Source organism: Leguminivora glycinivorella, chromosome 2 (genome assembly GCF_023078275.1).
Source record: "Leguminivora glycinivorella isolate SPB_JAAS2020 chromosome 2, LegGlyc_1.1, whole genome shotgun sequence".
In the NCBI taxonomy this organism is placed as follows: Eukaryota; Metazoa; Arthropoda; class Insecta; order Lepidoptera; family Tortricidae; genus Leguminivora; species Leguminivora glycinivorella.
The window spans coordinates 4191395-4213906 of record NC_062972.1 but is presented as its reverse complement, the minus strand read 5'-3'; the positions used below and the strand labels follow the sequence as shown (position 1 = coordinate 4213906).

Genomic DNA, 22512 nt, shown 5'->3' with positions numbered 1-22512 from the left:
CCTATTCATATAAAGTAAACTAAGAATAAACGTAAAGACGAAAATAGAAATCAGTGATTATGAAAGTCGTTGAGCTTAATAATCTGGTTGCCGTGGGTGATGGCGATGGCCCTGCACTTGTTGAAAGACTTGCAGCAGCGCCACCGCGTGCGGCCCTGCCGACTGACGTAGTGCCGCATGAAACGATTGTTGCCAATCATGAGGACTCTCCTCCCATTCTGCTCTACGAATGCCACCAGCCTGAGACCTGAAAGAACTATGGGTTAACATCTGATTGTAAATAAGTTATTCTTACGTACTCGTTCTTAGTTATTCGCTAAAAAGCCTTATAAACTTATGATTAATAACCTCACTCAACTTTCACTGAACTTAAACAACCTCCGCGTAATAAAGAAGGCCTAGTAAATGCTGTTACAATAAAAATGCTGACGGAAATTATCATAATTTTATTGCCTTAAAATGTAAATAGAACGTCTTTATAAGATTAATAATAACGGATAATAATGTTGCATGAACATGAACACTGAGACTTATAATTAACGGTATATACAATTTGTTAAAGATATTCAATTAGATTTACAAATTGTTTAATAGATTAAGCTTATTGGCTTCATACATTATTGTATGAGATCATTTTCTTCTTTATGATTATGTTCTCCCGTTACTTTCAGCAGCACCTCCCCGACGGTTACCGCTGAGACCTTACAACCCTTATGTCTTTTTACACATCTCCACGAAATTCTTTTACCGTGACAATAATCTTGACGAAACTTGAACCTCTCGTAGCATAGTACGATAGCTCCACGTTTGCTTCTAGTCAGAATGAAATTATCGTAAAATTTACACCCATCTGAAAATCAAAGGATAATAACTTGATTAAAAAAACCGCTGAGAAGTAAACAATATTTTCGAATCATTGACTGACAAATTAACACGCAATACATATGATTTCTATGTTTAATGTCGTTAAATACACACAAACTAACTAAAATAGGTACGCATAACCACTAGCATTTTTAAATGTTAATAATTGTTATTTCCAAGCTTACAAAAATCAAATATCTTATATTTTAATATATTGTTTTCATAACGTAGTTAAATTTGAGTATTTTAATAGTAACATTAGCCAACTTTGTTTGTTGTAGTTTCATCAGGCACTTGATCATTGGTGACATTTTGAGGTTCACTTAGAAGAGGTGTTTGTACTTTGTTTTCGTCTTGTTTAGGGTAATCCACAGTAGCAGCTTTATCTGGTTTTGAAGAATTATCCTCCTTTGTTTCGTCATTTTGATTACATTCTGGCTTCTCAGTAATGCTTATCTTTGCAACATTATTTTCAATGTCCAATTTTGTGGGTTCTTTTGGAATGTCGACTGTCGAGGAATGCGCTATTACAGGTACTGTAACAGCATGAATTATTGGAGCTCCAGGCTCGACAGGAGTCTGATTCAAAATATCGCTCTCTTCAAAACTTTTTAAAGGATCTACTGGTTCACTTGTGTCCATTTTTTCGAGAAAGGAGTCTTCTTTGGTTTCATTAATGACAAGGGATGAAAATTGAAAATTTTCCGTTACTGCAAATTGTTCGTTATGTTTCTTTTTAATTAATTCATATTCTTCTCCGTCGGATAATATTTCGATGGGAGCTTCATCTCTCACTACTTCAATGACATCATCATCAGAATTGTCTTGTGTAGCACCAGAGGTAATATCACTTATTACCAAATTTAAGCCACCACCTCCTAGAACAATAAATTAATTTATCAGTAGGTATAATTCTTCGTATCAAAAATTACTATGTTCTATTAATATTACTACTACTTTAAAGTATTACTACTGTTTCAAATGTGGACACCTATTTCTATAACATATAATTATTTATACTATTACTCAATGCTATATTGATAAAAATAAAAAATAAACGTTTTTTGTTGCTTAAAAACCAGTATTTAATCTCAGTAAAATTACACAGTAGCAACGTCAATCGTCATGATTATGTTCATTCATAATAATGACATTTCCTGCAACTATTCTGACAGTACACTTGCACTGGCGGCGTATGCGTTTAGAGCAGCGCCAGAAACTCCTGTCATCCCGAACATATTCTTTATGGAAACTGTGGCCTTTCACAATTAGGAGTTCGGTTCCACGAGAAGATCTGATGATCTTGCCTGTTAGCAAAATTAAATTTATATTTTAGACGACGAAAAGTATGGTCTAGTCTTCTAAGTGGAACATGAAAAAGAACATACACAGTAATCTTCTGTCTATAATTTTACGAGTTCACAAACGGAAAATAAAACCAGAGAAGAATATTGCTTAAGCAAAATTTATTAATGACTATGTTGTCCTTTTATGGAGATGACGTGGGCTCCGTGAGTTTTCACTCTGACTTTGCATTTATCCCGTCCATAGTAACTAGTGCATATCCACGAAGTTTTCGAGCTCTCGAAATTTGCGGATGTGTAGTAACTCTTGTTGAATGTGTATTGTCCTATATGAAGAATGACACCGCCACGACGAGACTGAGTAAAGAAAGCTCGTTTACCTGCAAAATATCTTTGCGTTAATTTCCATTTTGTCATTATCATACACTTAAAACTCAATATTAATTTTCCTTGATATTGCCACAAAATAAAAAGACTAATATAAATGCATAACAACATATATTTTTTATATCTGACTAGTTATAGGTGTGGTTAGTCATGAGTATGCTCTTTAACCTGATGTTTAACGATCCTATCCTTGTATGTTATTAGAGCAGCTCTACATCTTATGCTGCTGTCGTAGTATTTGGCACAAAACCACCTGAATTTTCCAGGTTCCATTAGAGCCTTTTCGTGATATCGATATTTTCCGAGGTTTAGTATTCTTTTCCCACGTTGCGACACAGTGTAGAAGAAGCCTGAAAGTATTCGTAAATCACTTTATATTTAAAAATATTATTTTGAATCTCAGCAACAGTGGTTACATTTTTTTTAATATTTCCAAATTGCTCAAAGGTTGCTGCAGAACTATGAATATCAAAAAAATCACCCTTAAAATAACACAATTCGTGGAAAAATAATCCGATTGGCATTTTATTTTAAAATATAAAAAGATGTATATAGACTAGAAAAACGAATCAAAAGCATTCGCCGGATGATTGTGAGCGTTGTTCAGACTGATGATCTGATCCTGGACAGTGTGCACTTTGGCCGTGCAGTCGGAGTGGGAGGCGCACTTCCATATCTTCTTGATGTGGTTGACGCAGTACGTCCGGCAGATGAAGGCGAACCCGTTCACCACCAGCTGCCGCTTGCCTCTTGCCGATGTCTTGTAAAACACTGGAATGGTAAGTTGTAACTTAAGTTGTATTTAATTCAATTCCGATATAATTGAATCTGCTGTTGAGTTAAGACATTTTACATTACACACGATCACAATACTCATTACCTACTATTGTCTGTAAGATGTATACATTTTATGTACATTACGACGTTGCCAAGCGAAAACACTCACACAAATGCGCGGGGTGGGGGGACTCATTACGCATACTACCATCAGATGTCTTATTATATTCTGCCTAGAATTTTACATTTAGTTAAAATGTATACTATTTATTTATTTACAACTTAAACAATAAAAAATAATATAATTGTACTGTACTTATTTTCTTCTTTAAAATACAATGAATGAACAATATGTGTGGTCAGTTGGTAACTTTCCTCAGCACAATTTTTGGATAATATCCATTGTTCCCTTTTTCATATGCAAAAAGTGAACGTGCTACAAATACAATTTCACCAAAAAATATTAACAATTTATAAACAAATAAACTTTTTTAATATTGTAACATATTCATGAAGTAGTAAGTAGTTACAATAATTTTCCAAATAGAAATTATATATTTCGCAAATATATTAGAGGTGAAACATTAGTAGGAACAATGTAAATGGCACATCTGCGCGGTTAACTTTTTGTCTATGATTGCGTCACAAAATGGCGGCAGTCCTTTCGCGTTAACTTCAAATATTATAGACGAGTTTTTTTGTTTAATTTACCATGAAATGTCACACCTTTTTTATTTGATTTTTTCGAGTGATTAGAACAATTTTTAAGCAGACAAGAACGCATTATTCACTTGGATTGTAAATGAATCACGGCACATCACTGCACTGCAAGGGCCTGTAGAAACAACGTTGCGGTCCATGGACCGCAGTGTAAAAATTCTCTTAGTAACGTCGCCTCTAGTACGTAGTACATATACCTCAATGGTATACTATGTATTAAGGGTTTAGAGGCTGTAATATTTTTCATATCCCTACTTTACCTAATTCTTCAATATGCAGCCGGAATTTATGAGACATCTGTTTGACCGTACACGTCCTTTAATTAACAACATGCCAACTTTATAAACAGTATATAGGAGGGTGGAAAATATGATGTAAAGAGCAAACAATCAATTCAATTTTTATTACTCACGCATATTTTTAATGTATGAAAACACACTACACCACATACACTAGGATATAAAATGTATATCACACTTGAGTCTATTCATAATTCTACATACTTAAACATACTTCTAGCCGCGAACTTCATGGACACTTTTTACATTCATTAATAATGTGTCTATGCACTACAGCTACGTTTCGGTAACACTGTATATTCTGTAGATTCTATGGATCATCTTGTTTGCTCATTAGTCATTAACCAATCTATACTATAGCACAGAATATATAATAGTACAAGTACAGAAGGCCCACTGCTTTGATGTTCACGAAATGCCGCCTTTTTAAATGCCTACAAAATACTAACAAAGAAACGAGCCGCACGTGCGCAGCGTCGAATGATAGGGTTGCCTATGGATTAAAACGAATGAACTCTCAGATAAAATGTTATACTATAATATCCAAGTCTTGGGTACTTTCTAGGTAAATATACAGTATTTATATATTTTTGTTTAAGCCTTCTGCATCACAAGCCTTATTGAACTTTTCCGTGGGACTTAATCAATAAGATCAGTGTAAGATTGTCCTATTTTATTCACGATGTCTATTTAACTAAGCATTATTAGCCATTCCACACGTGGACATCGCATACGAACCTTGAAAAAAACTCGCTACGTAATGTAACAATTGAAAGTGCGAACGTGCTTTCCGTGAGAACGCGCGCCACCCCTGATTAGGCCGCGAACTCGCGGCCGCCAGCATGTACTTGTAGCGCGGCGATAGAATCGCGAAGTGAGCTGCCCCTGATTATAGTCATATTGTTTGTCTATATCTCTAAATTTCTTATAATATGTAATAGTGTACGCTACATGCGGTATAACGGCAAATGAGATCAATATCAGACAAATCATTCTTATTTTGTTACACATTATAGCAGTAGCTATCATATCAACACGAAAATTAATAGATACGATACAACGCTATATAGTCACAGTGAGCTGCAAAAGTAAATGAATGGAATTCATTCATAAAGTACAAGTACAGCTGTAACTACTTAAATATTACTTAGTTATTCAATACATATTGATTTAACGAAATGTGTTCATTTCAATAATTATTTATGCACTTATAAAAAAGCTGTGCAGCATGCGGATTTCTTTTCTGAAAGTCACCCTTGATCCAAGTTCCATCAACCAATTGTTGGTACGGTGGTCTCTCATGATTATGTTGTCCTTTGCATGCCTCTAACCCTTCGGCAGGATTTTCGTTTCTGCTAATGATGTTAGCTTTGCATCCTCTTAGGATGCCGGAACATCGCCATAACACCCTTCCAGACATAAATTTAGAAAATCTTTTGTATGTGTGTCCTTTATACATAAGAAGTGGATATTTTCTGCCAAACGGGATAAGAGTCACTCCTGGAATGATTAAATAAATTTTCGTTAAATTTTTGATGGATCAACATTGTAGTAAGTATGTCTAATGAAGCTGCTATAAGCTGATTAAACGTTAGCACGCGTAACAGAACATCCAATGGGTATGATGTTAAATAACCTCCTTATTCAAGTATTATTAGATTTCTTCATTTTCTAACCAACTAAAATGATTATAAACGCCTTGTTAGACTTGCTAAGTACTTACCTGTCATGGCACTCTTGGCTATGTATAATGAAACTGGTTGAAGCAGGGCATTGAATCAATACACTTCGATAAAACATTTTATTCCTTCTTAATATTAATATTTGGTATTAGCCATCGTCCAGTTTTGGATCTGCTTTTTGGCGGGTCATGATTATGGTCATTCCCCATGTCGATCTCGTTATCATCGACGAGGCAATAGGCCTTGCATCCTGTCCTGTGGACCAGGACGCATCTCCAGAACACCCTGCCCGAGCTGTTCTGCTTCACCCGTTTGTACACGTGGCTTTGGATCACCATCACCGGGTACTTCTTGCCAGTTGGAAGGTATTTAATTTCTGCAATGGATTTTTGTACATTTTTAACATCAAGATTGGTAAAAGGTTTTACGTTAACATTTACCTATTTAACTCATTCGTGGACACGTATGCTATAGCATACGCGTAGTCATTTGTTTCCTTTGGTCTCTCAGATCACGTCACTATCCGTCCGTGAATGTGTTAACCTCTTATCTGCGGATAATAAATATGGCCACTTTTGCACATCTGTGGAGACTGATTTTGGTCGCTTCACAGACAAAGCATTGTAATGTCGAGTAGTTTGATAAACTGTTGTTTTTCTCAAACTTGCAATGAAATGTTGTCATAACGTACTACAAATTAGGTCGAGAAGTACTACGTATCTGGAGCGCTGAGTGAGGATGATATGTAATGGAATTTCATAGTAATTTCCCCACCTAAGCCTGCAATGCTCGAGTCATTTGTTTCTTAACGTCAAATTCTGACACAACGCCACAGAATAAATATTACTTACGACAACGCCATCGTCAGAAAAAAAACATGTTCAACAATTTACATATTCTCAGCTCAATTATGTACGGTGCCGCCCTCTATTAATTTTTACTCTTTTTTGCCAGACTATAATGCGGCAAATGTAACCCGTTAAAACGTTACCTCAACAGATTAAAAAAAAAGTTTGGCCCGGAATTTGAATGTCACCTTTTAAAAAGTTACCTCAAACAGATTTAAAAAAAAGTTTAAGCGCGGAAATTGAATAGAAATATACAGTGTGCTACCACCACCCGGACCTTATTAAATCCAATAATAATACAGTCATTTAGCAATCGTTTGCGCATATAAACAAATCATAGTTATTGAAATTAACTGAAAAATAATTTTCTTTACGTTCCTTAAAATGGGCTGGGAAGTATGGCTTTTTGGGCGCAACAACTCGAGAGGACTGTAAAGGGATTTCATATTATTTTTTAGGCCTAGGCCTGCAAAGAAACTTTTTTTTATAAAATAGTGTCCTTTAGAGCATTTTTTTTTATTTCATTGTATGTTTGAGAAAAGCACTATACATGCCTCGGCGTGAAAACGGATTCCCGGCCTCGTATCCCTATCCGGGTATATACCCACTTGGCCAGAAATCCTCATTTTCCCGGCCTCTGATGTAATGTACTATTCCAAAATCCCAACATTCAATGTAAAGCGTGCTCTATAAATTCAAAATATTAATTTATTTTTCATTGTGGAAATCAGTGGAAATGTACTGTCACTTTGTGTTACAACGTCCACCATAATGTTGGAGGTGTAAAAAAAACAATGATTTTAATTAATTTAGATACTTATATTATAATATAGCTTCTGCCGTTGCACACGAATTATATTAGATATTTTATAATAAGTACAAACCAGTTTATTCAAAAAAACTGCACATAAAAAATAAGTTCCATCTAACTTCCTCTTCTTTCATCTTGTTTATCTCGATTGCACGGTCCGCTCTAAACTAGGTCAATTTCTTCACTTCAGTTTTTTTTATAATGCTCATCTTCCACCAAAGATCAAAAGAGAAAAATTTCATCTCTATATCCTACTCGTATTAGTCAAAGGTCCACTCCATCACCACGTCATTTTCAGTCTTTAATAAATTTCGCCCGCGTTTGGTGGCAGTGGTTATCATTCACCTGCAGTATATCATCGAGCTGGTCCGCCGAGGACCGAACGAAGGCTTTACAGCCAGTGGTGGTCCGTCGGGAGCAATGCCACAGAACACCGCTTTTGGACAAAACCTTGTACGTGAATGTCTGGTTTTTGTACATTAGCAAGGGGTACTTGCCTTTGCCAGAAGGAACTAGTATCGCTGGAATATAAAATTGAATTAGAACGGATTTAATGGAGATAAAATTATATTATAACATTGAAAATTTAGGAGTTAAAGAGGTAACGAAAGATAATTCAGAAATATCATATCGGAATAATAATTTAATGTTTTCGGAATAATAATTTAATGTAGGCAACGTATAAATATATCGTACATAACCTACATTCAATTAACTAGGAACAATTCAAATAAATGCTTATATTATAGGAACTACAAGCAGGTCAATTCAAACTTACGCCGACATCAGAACGATATCCGAAATATGTCATTCAGTCATCGTACATTTCGCCCGCGCCCATACAGCTACGGGTGAACAAGCGAAATGCACTATATCCGAATGACATTCTTCAGATGTCCTAATGAATTAATGGTATCAGTATAGGTATTTAGAATTGGCCTGTTAAACTACCTCAGCGATGATAACAAGAACTATAGAGGAAAGATTGTTACTTATTATAATGATATCTAGAAGGAGCTAATGTTAATCTTATTTATAATATAATATATACTTCTAATTTTATTTAAATAAATTAAATTTAAAAGATATAATTGTCGATGTCATGGCTTACTGTTTATAGTATGGTCTCTTGTCAAAAAAGAAGAGCCATTTCAGCATTATACCCGTGTAAAACACTTTAGTTTAACTATATAAATTGTTGATATTTCGAAAAAAAGGGGATATCAATAAATAGTTTACTAAAAAAATTGTTAGACCAATTATTGAATGCAAAACAAACAAAAAATCTGGTATGCTACAATAGGTAACATTACATATCGCATATTATAATATTGCTTAAAATTTCATTTATAAAAACAAATTTGTACATATATAATAAATTTGTACAATAAAAATACTTCAGCCAAGTGTTTTAACTACCATATTTATTCCGAGGGTATCGTGAAAACATTAATGATTTGGGAAAAATCAGCAAATAGTTTTTGGCCCTCGTCTCCGTTTTTGTTTTTTACTTTTAGCCTTCACGTATAGCGGTAGCACAGTATAATATAAGTTTACGTATCTGTCTGTATGTCCGTCTGTCTGTCTGTCTGCTGCGCCTGCCCACCTGTCTCGGTTACTCACAGTTACCGTCTGTCAAAAACGTGTTGACCTGTCATGTCTCACTCGTAGCTACAAACGGATGGTACCGATTCACCTCGATTTAGCTTTTTTTATTTGAAAGCTGTGCTAGTCGGGAGTCTTTTCATATATTTGATCGCCAGTGTCCGAGATGTGGCGGTAGAATGTTAGTATAAAATTAAATTAAGATTTTCTAGCATTACCAATAGGTACATTAATTAATATATGCTTAATAAAGGATATCATCAATGTTTCGTCTCAGTTTTTGTGTAAACCGATAATATTTGAAGATCAGCTTCTTTCTGAGCCTCTGTTGTGCCCATAGTGATCTTGGGCGGCGGGTGGTCATGAGGCTTGTAAGCGAACACGCGGGTTCCGTAGCTCACGGCCGACGCTCGGCAGCCCTTCAGCCTCCTGGAGCAGTACCAGGAGATCCGGCCCAGGGCGTTCTCCTTCTGGTAGCTGTACGTGTACCCCGAGAACAGGAGCAGAGGGTGCTTGCCGCCCCTGTTGGTCCAGATGAACTCGCCTGTCAAATATATGGGATTTAATAGGAAACAATTAAGAACTGTTGTGTGGATGTACGAGTAGATTGTTATCACTAATAACGTGAAAACAACACTGTTGTCACAAAAGTTATTCTGTTCAATTATAGGATATCAGTTGTACTTATAAAAGTATTATGATTTTATGAAGGTTCGGAGAGTACCTAAGGCGAATAAAAACGTCAAGTGTCAATTTAAAATTTCGATTAATAATATTTATTTAATGTAATAAACGTATTATAAAATATAAAATGTTCATAACAGTCAATAAATATAACGAATGTTTGTATTATCTTTCTAGTTAGATCACATGAAAAGGCACAAGTCGTTGTGCTATTAAATTTTAACTCCAATAAATGGACTAGTCATTAAATCTTAAAATTAGCTATGATACTAATTAATACGTGTATCAACTACCACTACAATAACTTTGATAAATCGTAGGTGTTCTTTTTAATAAATTAAATAAAAATAACAACAGGAAATACACAATAGATTCAGTCATTACGCCAAAACATAAATTGTTTTTAAATACCTTTTTTAGAAAGTAGAAGTAGAAAATATTTATTTGGCATACAGATCATAATACGCCAAATACATAAAGTACACCAAATTGTTCAGCGAATACCGTGTCTTATAGACGCGGCACTGGTTTTCAGGGCACCCAGAATTTAGTAATAATCAGGTCAATATTTTTGAAACAGAGGTGTTTTATCTTAAAACTGAATGCCCATGTTACTATAAAATAAGGAATAGAAGTTAAGATCGTCTAAAAGAAAGGATAAAATAAAATGGGAAGGCAAGAATTGGACAATCTAAAAAAATCATATTTTATATTGAGTATTATATCAATTAACTGCGTAAAAAAAGCGAGGGAAAAAAGGAAGGGCAAGAAATAAGTAAAACAAGAAGAATAAAATGAAGAAAGGAACAGAAAACATATATTCGTTAACAAAAAAGGGAAAGTCTCAAAATTAACCAGCTCAATTTAGTTTCGTGGAAAAAAAATCCCAACAATTAAACAAGAATGTACCATCTCTGACCAAAGACAGGCCAAGCAATGGCATCAAAGTCAGTATAGTGCTGGCATAATGATCAGCATCAGTCTAATAGTCATCACTCGAGAGATATTACCTATATGGAATACATAAATAAATATACAAGCTGCAACATGCATACCTACTATGTGCGTTTCACTAGGCACATATGTCAAAAACTTTGGGTGTATCAATACACTCTCACAAAAACGTTGTTCCGCTTCACAAACTGAGGTTTCCTGTGACAGTGGTCACCGCAGTCGTCAAGTACCTGGAAGTCCTCTCCTGTGAACAGCTTGGCAGTACACCTCTTAGCCGTGCCTGGCTGGACCATGGTGCATCTCCATTGGCCGATGTTGTTGTTGAACTTCTGTAGACTGTAGGAGTAACCCTTGAATATGAGGAGACGACCACCTCTTTGAGATTGGGCGAAGGTAACTGGAAAATTGTAATACATTGAAAAACTGCATTATATAATTGACAATGTAATAGACAATATGGTTGGTATAGGTATTATAAAAAATAATTCATCTTCAAATCATAAGCAGACTGTAAACTGATGGGAACAAAGACATTGGTGCTTATTTGGTGCAAAGCAACATGCTAAGATTGTCTACCATCTTAAATAAAAAAATATTAAACACTAATTTGTTATATTTTTAGAGTATAACATACAATAATAGTTTTCACGGTGCCTTAGCATAAAACCCATCCTCTAACTGAATATATTTCTGTCTTGGATGTGTATGGAACCCGTGGGCTCTGATGAACTGCCCGGTCTCCGAGACCGTGATCCTGGCTCTGCAGCTCTTCAGGGTGCACTGGTTGCACCTCCAGCGTTGACCGTCTTTGGCGCTATTCGCGAAGCAGAAAACGTACCCGTCAAACATGTACAGCTCCCTGCCGCTGGTCATTGTGATACTTTTGAAGTCTGTGCGGATAGATGTGATTTTTAGGAATTTGAAAAGGCCAGTTTCACTTGAAAGTCCGCACTACTACACTGCTAGCAACCATGTTACGGTGGATTCAATTTGTGCCCTCGTCTTTCATTGAGCCATAGCATAAATACATTTACGTTTTCCGTCTAACCAAAGAAGAAACCGTAGTCAGTGGCAATGATCTGAGGCAAGTTCTTACACAGTTAAAATTACAGGTTTGTTTCTACACATACTTAACACTTCAATAAGAATAAGAATAAGAAAACATTTATCGAGACAAATAAAAATTGAATATTTACACAAAAATATTATAAATAAAATAGACACTTAGCATGCATGTCAAAAGGAACGGGCTCAGCATGTTATGCTGCGTCGCCATTTTATTACAAATTAACTGCGCAGCGCTGATTTTCAGTCCGCCCCCTTTTCTGAACCTCATTAACAACTATGCGGTGTAGGTATGTATTTAACACGAACAGTATTTATGTTGAAATACGTACTTTTACATTATAGTACGTACTTTATTACGTACTTTTAAATAATAACGTACTGCTTGAAAGGTTCGAGGTTTATTAACGAATTGGTGACAAGCTTGAAAACTAACATCAGCACAAGTTTAATAAATACTAAAGGCTTATAAATACCAAAGACATATATAACTCCGTATAGACAGATAAAAAATGTACCTCAGTACCATACAGAAAAAGGTAAGGTGGCCTAGGTAGATGGCATTACACCTTTGGGGTACGCTCAGCTAGATGGCGCTAATATTAATATTTGACATTTTAACACATATCAAGCTAAGAATATGGGCCAAATTGTCAAAACTGAGGATCAAACGTTCTAAGCCTGTGTCAGGAGATGGCAGTCGATGCACTGTGATTACTAGGCTTAGGACTTTTTATGACATACCGTGATTCTAAAATCCGTGGAGTCGACATTATATGAAAAATTTTCGAAGTCAAAGTCAAAGTCCAACAGTTTGATGTCATATTAAATATAAATATTTATACATACTGTGACAACGTTACCTAGTTCATTTTAATCGCATAAAATCTTAGTAGAAATGTTTCGCTGTTAAGTCGAAAAAATATTTTTTAAGTTTACCTATTTTCACAAAAGGTTAGATTAAGTTAAATATTTTACTTAGCCAACTACAGTTTGTTCACTATCGCGTTTAAACTTTTTTTGCCGCTTTTCAATTCCAATTTTAAATCATATAGTGTTTCTGGGATATTGTAGCGAGACGACGCTTTTGTAATATGTATGTATAAGGAGTCCTGTCTTGAACAGTTTTAGTAGCTGTCTTTTTTTGAGTGTTAACGTGTATGTATGTATTTAATATATGTTCCATCATTGGCCTTATAGTAGCTCGGGGTGGCATGTGTATGCTCCCCAGCAGCTTCTATTACGTTTCCATCAGTATTTACAATGAGGTAGGCCTTGCATTTGGACGTGCAGCGCAGTCGTGTGCCACCAGGCCGGTTGAAGTGGTAGTTGTACGTGTAGCCTTGGTACATGTATAGTTTCTTGCCCTTTTCTGTGGTAATCTCTTGAACTTTGTCTAGTTCTGAAAATATTGATAATGGCAGTGTTGTATTTTTGTAGGGAATTACTGAATATAAAGTATAAAATAAATTAACAGTTTTGTTTATTACAAATTTTTGTATTTATGCCATTATGCAATGTTTAGCATTATCAAAGATATCAAGACAGCTACAATAATAAAAATCATCTAAATATCTAAACATAGACCACTTATTTATTCTCAGATTTTTCAACTTCACCGTACTCATATATGTTGATCAGTTATAAAACAAAATATTGGCCATTCGCTGTGCGTCTATAATTTCTTCTATCATGCCTATGTTGGCCACTTTGTTTTACCAGTCCCCCATTCTTAGTGACGATGATATAAGCCGCGCACATGTTTGTTTTGTCACATCGCCAGCGGTGGTGTTCATTTCTTGCATACTTTAAAGAATATGCGTACAAATACCCGTCGTATATTAATCTCTTTTTTCCACTTAGAAGTGTAATTTCTTGAGGCCCTACAAGGGAAGAAAGCCAAATGAAAAATACAAAAAAAGGAATTGCTACTTTTTTGTAAAGAAGATGTTACACCTGTAGTAGAGGTTAATCAAAAGGCTATTTTATATTTATTTTATTATTAATGATTTTGCAATATGATCATGCAAATGAAGATTTCTACAAGTGAACTTCTAATTTTTTGCAAATCATCAAAACCCTTGTAATAATTTTGTACAAAGTATTCATCCTCCTGCACTCTATGAGTAACTCGGTTCCTGATTGATAAACATTCTTGGGATCCTTAGATGCATTCCAGTAGTTTAAGTCTTCAACTTGATATAAAGCTCGTGACATCAGCATCTGTAGCTTTTTTTCTTTCCAGTTCTTATTCTTTCTTCTTTTTATATTACTTTGCGACAACTTTATGAATTCAGTCTAATATATCCTTGTTGCGTTTTAAAATATCTTTTAGGAGGATGAGTGTGGTTTCCGACAGCTTTCAGCAGCAAATTTTTGCTAGTGACCGTGATATAAGCCTTGCAAGCAGATGTATTGGTGCAGCGCCAATACTGAGCATCTTGGCGTTTATACACGAAATGACATGTATATGAGTGCTCCTTGTAGATTAAGTACTTCTTCCCGTTTGTCATGTAAAGTTCCTGTACAACCTCTAGAACAAAGGATTTAAAGTGGAGATTAGGAATCTAGGAATAATACTCAATTAATGACTGAAATGACTACACTATGTAAAAGTACAAGAACGTTGAACAATAGACAAAATATAAAAATAGAGTTTTTAATTTGGTTAACAAAAACGGTCTTTTAGACATACTCTATTACCAAATCCGCGAAATGCCTATCTATCTATATCTGACTCCACAACATTTCACTTATTTTCGTTACATGCTTAAGTTCTTCGTAATCAAACTTTTAAATATTTATTATCACGCGTCCTAAAAAGTCGAGCTCTTTCATGATAATGTTGGCCCTCGACTCTCAGGAGTTTCTGTCCACAGGTTTCGATGAAAGCCTTGCAGAACGAAGTTCTGGTACAAGTCCATCGTTCTTTCTTCGGAAGTTTACATTTGAATGTAAACGTAAAGCCGTTGTGTAAGAGGTATTTTTCTCCGTTAACAAGGTTCAATTCCAATATGGTATCTATAACAAAGGAAGTCGGTGAAGGGAAACTAAAAGTAAGAAAGGAGCATTGGGATAGTGATGGTATAGCCAAACCTAAGACTAAATGACTAAGTTCTTTTTGTTCTTGTCTTTACTGCAACGTGTACGACCATATACAAGATTTAATTTATTTAGAAATGTAAACACTATAGGTACTAAGGCTTTTCAAGAACAATTATATAAATATATTTGGTTAGTCCTGTTTTTTCCTTTATGTAGGTTTAATTTTCGTGCAATCATACTCATTCATATTTTTCAATAATATTTCAATGTCATTATTCAGTTGTCACGTAAATAAAATACAAAGAAATAATTTAAGTGTAAATACGTGTATTCGTGAAAAACAAAATACTGGCTGAAAACTAAATTTACTTGTCAAAAGAGCTCATTAATAAGGGCGCACTAATAAAATAAATCTTGATATTTTTCTGTCTGTATTTTTTCAATATTTCCTCTTATGTTGACCTCTTATTTTAGTGTATTTTCCATTTCTATCTATCGAATGTTTTGGGGGCGGATGGATATGTTTGCCACATAATTCCAAAAATCATTCTGTAGATCAGTCTTGAGAAAAGTGTTGCACTGAGAGCCATATGTACAGCGCCATCTTTTGGTTGCCTTGGACATTTTGGCCAAGTAAAATGTGTAGTTTGCGAACATTAACTGTCTCCGACCATTTGTAAGCTCAATTTCATGAACTTCGGGTACGTAGTTTATGTAATCTGGAAGTAACAAGACTGATAATTTATTGGAAAAAGACAACAAAACCTTGATTTACTAACAAGTTTAAGGAAAATAAAACAATATGGTGTGGTACTATGTTTATTTAGACATAAACAGTGTAAAACTTCTAACTGCTAAGGAATAAAATTGAGTATACGCACAAAAGTCAAATCGCGTTCTTTAATAAAATTTGTCTGCTTGGTAGCAACTGCAATCGGATTTTAACTGGCTATAACAATTTTTTTTTACATTTTCCTTCAAAAACATTTTTTTTCCACAACCAAAATATTTAAAAAAAAAGATAGTTTTGATATCTACAGTTTAAGCTAACCACGGAACCCTAAAAACAAAACTACACTTCTTGCAATGAGTCTTCTTGAGATGAGTGGTAATGCAATGGAGGTACACCGACAGTGGAGGTTTAGTGCTTGAAGAACGTGTACCGTTAGAAATAAATTCAAACATAAGTTACACAAAAATAAATCTAAAGTTTATAATACGTCCCTTCAGAGGTCTTATAAAATTTAATACGCTCATGATTATGCTCGTTGACACGTTTGACAATGACCATGTCGTTAGTGAGGAGGACATAGGCCTTGCATTTGGAGTAGGAGGTGCACGACCAGCGACAGGTGGCCCGTGAGGTGTAGTGCTTGAAAAAAGTGTACCCGTCGAGGTAAAAGTGCTGCTTTCCATTCTTTGTGGTAATAATCTCGCCTAAGGAAAATAAATGAAAAATGAACTATGATATTATACAGCAATGAATGTGGTGCACCTATTCAACAAATTTGAAAGCCTTCTGAATGGGCATGAGATAAAAATAATGGTAAACAATTTAAAAACAATTAAGTCTCTCTGTTGACATTATGTAAATGACAGGTACAGTGACCAGTATTTATGAAAATGAAAAAGATTTATTAAAGCAAAATGCACATAAAAAGAATTTACAGCGGTCCTAAATCGAAACAAAGCTTAGGTTTATGTGGGGTATTTCTGTCAGACAGATAAATTATCTTTAATTATATGTCTATTACCACTTTACATAGCCAATTTCATTATCCACCAGTCTTTTCATAGGGTGATTATGGGATATTTCAGTTTTGACTATTTCTAAATTTGGTTTTACAAGAAGATATGATTTGCATTTAGGCCAAGCAGTGCAGGTCCATCGAGTAATGTCGTTTTTCTTTAGATAATGCTTGAAGAAGGTATAATTCTGGTGGAAGATATGTGTTTTGCCGTTCGCCAGAGTGATAGTATGTGCTGAAATAGTATAACATTCTAATGTTTATTTGAATATTTAAGTCACTGTTATTATCGTAGAATAAATTATTGTTTCTATAAAAGTATACAATCAAATCGTTTTCTCCATTCTAGTAATAATGTTTATTAGTCAAGAAATTCGTGGAACACAAATATAAATCACACACGCATATATCTTCCAGTATTTAGCTGAACAAACTTCTTCCTATTATGATTATGTTCTAGATTCATATCATTCTCGTTCAAATTGAAGTCTCTGTCAGCGCTCAAGTAGCTCTTGCATGACGGAAAAGACGTGCAGCACCACTTGTCGAACAGTTTCCTCGAGTACCTTTTGTAGTACGTATAGCCGTCGTGGAGAAGCAAGTTCTTGCCATTTACCATTGTTATCAGTTTCACTAGAAAGAGAATATCAGGTTTTCATTTTGAGATTACTTATTTTCTTATTTACCAATAATTTCAAAAGCTACACGTTTGTACACCATTTTGTACAGAATATTGAATAAAAATAAAAAATAAAAACATTTTTAAATTAACAAAATAGATTTAATACTACCATATCCATCTCCAATTTAATAACTAAAGAGACAACGAAGATTATTTTGCATATCTCCCATTCGCACATCGATGCAATGGCTTCTTCTCATGCACGTGATTGTCATTGCCCTCGAGGACTAGAAGGTTCTCGTCGACGCACAAGGACGCCTTGCACTTGGTGGTGCAGACCCATCTTTCGCCACACTTCATCTTGTAACGGAAGAAGAAAGTATATCCTTGGTACACGAGGGACTGTTTGCCGGTAATCATCGTGATGATTTCAGCTGTAATTTAATAACTTCTTAGTCTCCTTTTGCTTGCATACCGTTTTATAAATCATGTAAGATTGGTTGGTTTTTTATGTGTGCCGCTATCGCTAATATCTACATTAATTTCTCCGAAAACTATTAGGTTTGTTAAAATAATCCGTGTCTGTGTTATTATTTATTTTATTTAGAAAAATAAAAATGTACATACATTTACTATATAACAACATAGAATTAGAATTCAATAAATAGGTAATGAAAATATCATAAAATATTTGATTCTAGGATTTGGTGTCTACCAAATCCTGCAAGGCCAGCTTACAAGTAGTTATATAGGTACCCACTCTTTGCATGGATAATACCGCATCTTTTGATTACTATTTTATTATTCTATAAGGTCGGTATAAATAGATTCTATCTATCTAGTCTAACTTTATACTGTTTTATTCAATATTCTCTGCATTTTGTAACAAATTATATTCACTTGTTGACTAACTACTTGAAATATCTTCCGTCCGGGCATCTATGTAAAAGTTTCATCTCGTGGTTATGGTTGAGTTTGCCGTCTGGAAGTACAAGCTGCAGGTTTCCATCTACGTAGACGAAGGCTTTGCATCTTGGAAAGTTGGTGCAGACCCACTTGTGGCCGCTCTTGGTCCGATATCGGTAGAAGAACGTGTATCCTTCGTAGTAAAGGCACTCTTTTCCGGAGACCATGGTGATCATTTGGGCTGTAAATAATATTATACTACGTTATCTCCTTTTTAGTCCATCTCGTCGGTGAAGAGAAAATTACGTATGCAGTTGCCTCCAATACGTATCCATAAGATAATGTATACTTTATGCGTATGCATCTCTTAGTATATTATTAGCTGAGGATTAGGTCTTATGACTAGAACCGCCTCTAACTCTAATACGGTATGACTGTCCCGAGTATACGAATGCGCAAATTGCTTACTTCACAAATGATGTTAATATAAATAAAAAAATATAAAAATGATTAAATATGAAATATGATGTTTTTTTTTTCATTTGCTAGTGTAACGGTTTCTTTTTACTCCAACCTTTTTTGTATTTTGCGTTTGGTGCTGGCCGATTTGACGATTCAAAATTCAAAATTTTTATTCGTTCTAGAGATGATTCAGGAAAACGCCAGAATATCGCCGGTGGGCCTTGAGTCCAGATCGGTTACGCTATATATCTAAATTTTTACCTATATTTTTCACTAAGCTCTTCTATCTACACTACATATAATATAGTTTGTGTGCTATACGTTTCCCCGGTTCGGGTAAGTGTTGTAAATTTTGTATATAATCTAGTTGTAAGTTCTTTATATCCTGTGTCCCTTCCTTTCTTTTATATCTCAGCTCTACCACACCTTCTTGTTTGGCTACTACATCCGTGAACACCAAAGTGATACTGATGGGTCACTTCCTGACTTTGGTGGGCCGGGTGTGGTAGTCACAAACCTATTGTGACTATCCTAACGCCTAAATATTCTTACGGCTCTTCCTCCGGGTTCGAGGCTGCTACCCTTCCTCTCCGGACTCGAGGCACTTACCCTCTACTCGCCGCTCGAGTCCGGAACGCTGCTCTACAAGATCTTCCTGCAACTATTCTTCCTCTTCACGCTGTTCCTTCTTCCGACAAGCCCGGGACAACCTACGTTCGACGCGTCGTCCCCGGCCTACTATCAACTAACATCTGCTCAGGGAAGTGAAACCTTAAGGCTTTGTTTCGCGGAATTTCCTACCCTTCAGCTCAGTTTCTTTCCCACGTCCCTCTGACTTTTATTTCTGTTTTCTCTTATCATATGTAAATAAACTTGTAAATATATATCTTCTTTTTCATAATCTACCTTTACATATAACGCCCTTAAACGTTATACTAGGACAAAATGTATTGAATAACGTAAACTATAATTATAACATAATAAAAACACATTTAATAGTAAACTTAGAAATAGAAATAAAAAATATACCCGTCTTAATCGTTACGTAAGGGTGCCCAAAAGGCTAGTCGTAGTGCCCCGCTAGCTAGCAATGCTAATCCACAGAACGAAACTTCCTTGGCTGAAGACCTCAACTCAAACGTATTTACGTCACCCTCGGCACGGCGTACATATTTCCGGCGTTTGGTGTTGAAACCCTGGGGCCGCGGGGCCTAGTCCGCGTCGTCTCTATTTATGAGGAGCTACCTAAGCGCTTAATAAATGGTTCTGGTGACCAGACTGGCCAATATCAAAAGAAATTGGAATTAAAATGATATCAACTTTTAGCTGGTCATATTATTGTAAAACAAAATGCATCCAGAGGAGTAATATAACGGGAAATTTTTCATTCTGGTGACATTGGTATTCGAAATGCTGGCACAGCACATTATGTTGACTAACGAGGGACGAAAAATTGTCGCAAAAATAATAAAAATCACTACAATGTATTGTATTTTTAATTGATAATCATAATTTAAATACAAATAAGTTGATGTTAAAAGTTATGTGTAAAAAAATTATTGATAACTTATTTCTATACTCTGCCATATGAAGAAATAAGCAAAAAAACAGTATCAGATCATCATTCAATCAATTTGTCAAATTATAAGTGCATATTATGATATCGTATTTAAATAAAAATAGCGGGGAATTATTCAGGCTTCGGCCCAAGTCAACCTACAACTAGTAAACGATATCGTTGGAGCCCGATCTTTAACGATTTACAAATCAAACAACATTATAAATATGGACGCAATTATCATACATTACAAAGAATTTCAAGATTCTTTTGGATTTTTAGTTTGATCTTATAATTAGTTAAATTAATATTTTACTTTTTAGCTAACAAGCTCATGCTCAAAACAGTGACTGACACCATTTGACATTGGTATCCAAAATCAAAACTTACATAACAGGAGTATTGTAACAAACAGTCTTTAAAACATACCTAACCTAACTTCAGCCTCTGACATACGCGCTTGGACATCAGTGTACCTAGTGAGCCTTTCCGCAACCATGCTATTGAGGATGACGAGAACATCAAAGCCGATAGCATCATAGCACGAAAGAGTTGGAACCCTTCTTCTTGCAGTCTTCATATTTTAATACAAATATAGTGTCAATTAACTTCAGCATCTGACATAGAGGCCGTAGGAAATGATAGAGTAGCTGATCATGGGGATCACCAAGTCATCAAAGCTGACGATAATGCAACCCTTCTCTGTGTCCAGCTAAGTGCACTGCAGAAGACCTTATAAAAGCTACCCCCCGAGGGTTGGAGGTGGCAAGATATTGGCAAAATATTATTTAGTTTATAACTTATGATCCCTTTACACGATAAGAAGAAGAATACGAGTATCATTCCAGACAGTTTTGAAAACCTATTTAGCTTCAACATCTGACATACACGCCGTTGGAAATCATAGAGTAGTGAGGCCTTTCGTGGTTGTGGTAGGGGCTGATCTTGAGGATGACTGAGTCATCGAAGCTGACAAGCACGAAGGAGTTGCACCCCTTCTTCTTGCTGGAGCACCGCCAGCGGGCGCCGGTGCGAAAGTTCTTATCGTTAATCTTGTGGAACGTGTAACCGTTGTACATGAGCAGTCTCTTGCCGTTTGTTAGGTTTATAAATTTCGGCTCATCATCATCTGTAACCAAAAAAATTTAACGTGTTTTGTGGTATCATGTTACATGTCTCAAAAGATAATAAAAAAGTAAGTAACTTTTTGATACCGCATTTAAGCTCTGTTCCACATAGAACCATAGAGATTATACAATCATCGTCCTCCTTCTATGTTTGAATTTAGTGCAGGCGAAATATTAAAGCTGACATAATTATATTATAAGTTAGCTGCTTTTAACAAATGTGACTTCGTCTTTTTTTTATAAGCGGTACACACAAGAATGGCAGTCTGATATAGACGTCTAACTAATACTAATAGGTACGCAAAAGTTATAAGTAAGTAAAAGTTTTGACGCATTTGACCATATTGAGTTTACTTCAGTTGTGCGTTTAATTTTCTTCGATTAAGGTATGCATAAAAAAATAATTAAAACACTACTTAATATGTATTTTAAAGTGTAATATTTAGATAACACAACCTCAGGTTTACATATAGAATACAAGAAAAAGAAAAAATAAATTATATAAATTTCTAGCTTAATCTAAAAAAAATACACTACTAGTCAGTGAAAGAAATATTCATAGCTTTAACTTTCTTTCTATAACTTTCATAGGATACTAGTCTACTTGGATGTTTTTCCATAAAGTCAGCATGCATAGTCTTAATAGTAATGTTTTTTGGCAGACATAACTTATTTTTTGCATAGCCAGGCAACTTAGAAACTGTAGGATTAAAGCTTTTTATATGATCTTCTATTGGAATTGTATGTTCACTCTTCCTCTCATGCCTTCCTCTTCCATCGTAAAAGACTTTCGCAAATACATTTCTATACAGTACTGAGTCATTACTTTTATTGAAACCCAATGTTGTTAGGAAGAACTCTTTACATACAGGGGTGAGAGTTGAATTTTCATTTTCGAAAAAGTATTTAACTGACATTTTTCTTATTGTGGCATTTCTACGTTTTGTTGCAATGCAAACTTTTTTCATAAATTCTCTTCTTTGACTAAAACCCAAATTCCAATATGTCTTGTTAATATATTGTCGCATGGCATCAGTGAAATGA

At 35.1% G+C, this 22512-nt stretch overlaps 1 protein-coding gene and 1 long non-coding RNA gene across 2 annotated transcripts; both read right to left on the bottom strand.

Moving 5' to 3' along the window:
• Positions 1-2311: 2311 nt before the first annotated feature.
• LOC125242343 lies at positions 2312-3025 on the bottom strand. Its single transcript, XR_007178850.1, has 2 exons — positions 2724-3025; positions 2312-2548 (listed from the first exon to the last, which is right to left on the bottom strand). It is a non-coding gene; the product is annotated as an uncharacterized LOC125242343 (long non-coding RNA).
• Positions 3026-8315: 5290 nt separating this feature from the next.
• On the bottom strand, positions 8316-11808 carry LOC125235009. The gene is made up of 4 exons (XM_048141462.1): positions 11739-11808; positions 11150-11332; positions 9469-9841; positions 8316-9221 (listed from the first exon to the last, which is right to left on the bottom strand). Exons 1-3 carry the CDS (start codon positions 11806-11808, stop codon positions 9558-9560), a joined length of 537 nt encoding a protein of 178 aa, XP_047997419.1. The 3' UTR covers positions 8316-9221; positions 9469-9557.
• Between the last annotated feature and the right edge of the window lie 10704 nt (positions 11809-22512).

What these genes read in the sequence shown, in the direction of transcription:
- LOC125235009 (XM_048141462.1), bottom strand. Translation starts at nt 11,808, where the DNA reads ATGACCAGCGGCAGGGAGCTGTACATGTTTGACGGGTACGTTTTCTGC. An exon ending in CGCGAATAGCGCCAAAGACG is followed by an intron (nt 11,333 to 11,738) that starts GTCAACGCTGGA and finishes ACAATTTTCCAG; the next exon opens with TTACCTTCGCCCAATCTCAA. An exon ending in CCAGGTACTTGACGACTGCG is followed by an intron (nt 9,842 to 11,149) that starts GTGACCACTGTC and finishes TATATTTGACAG; the next exon opens with GCGAGTTCATCTGGACCAAC.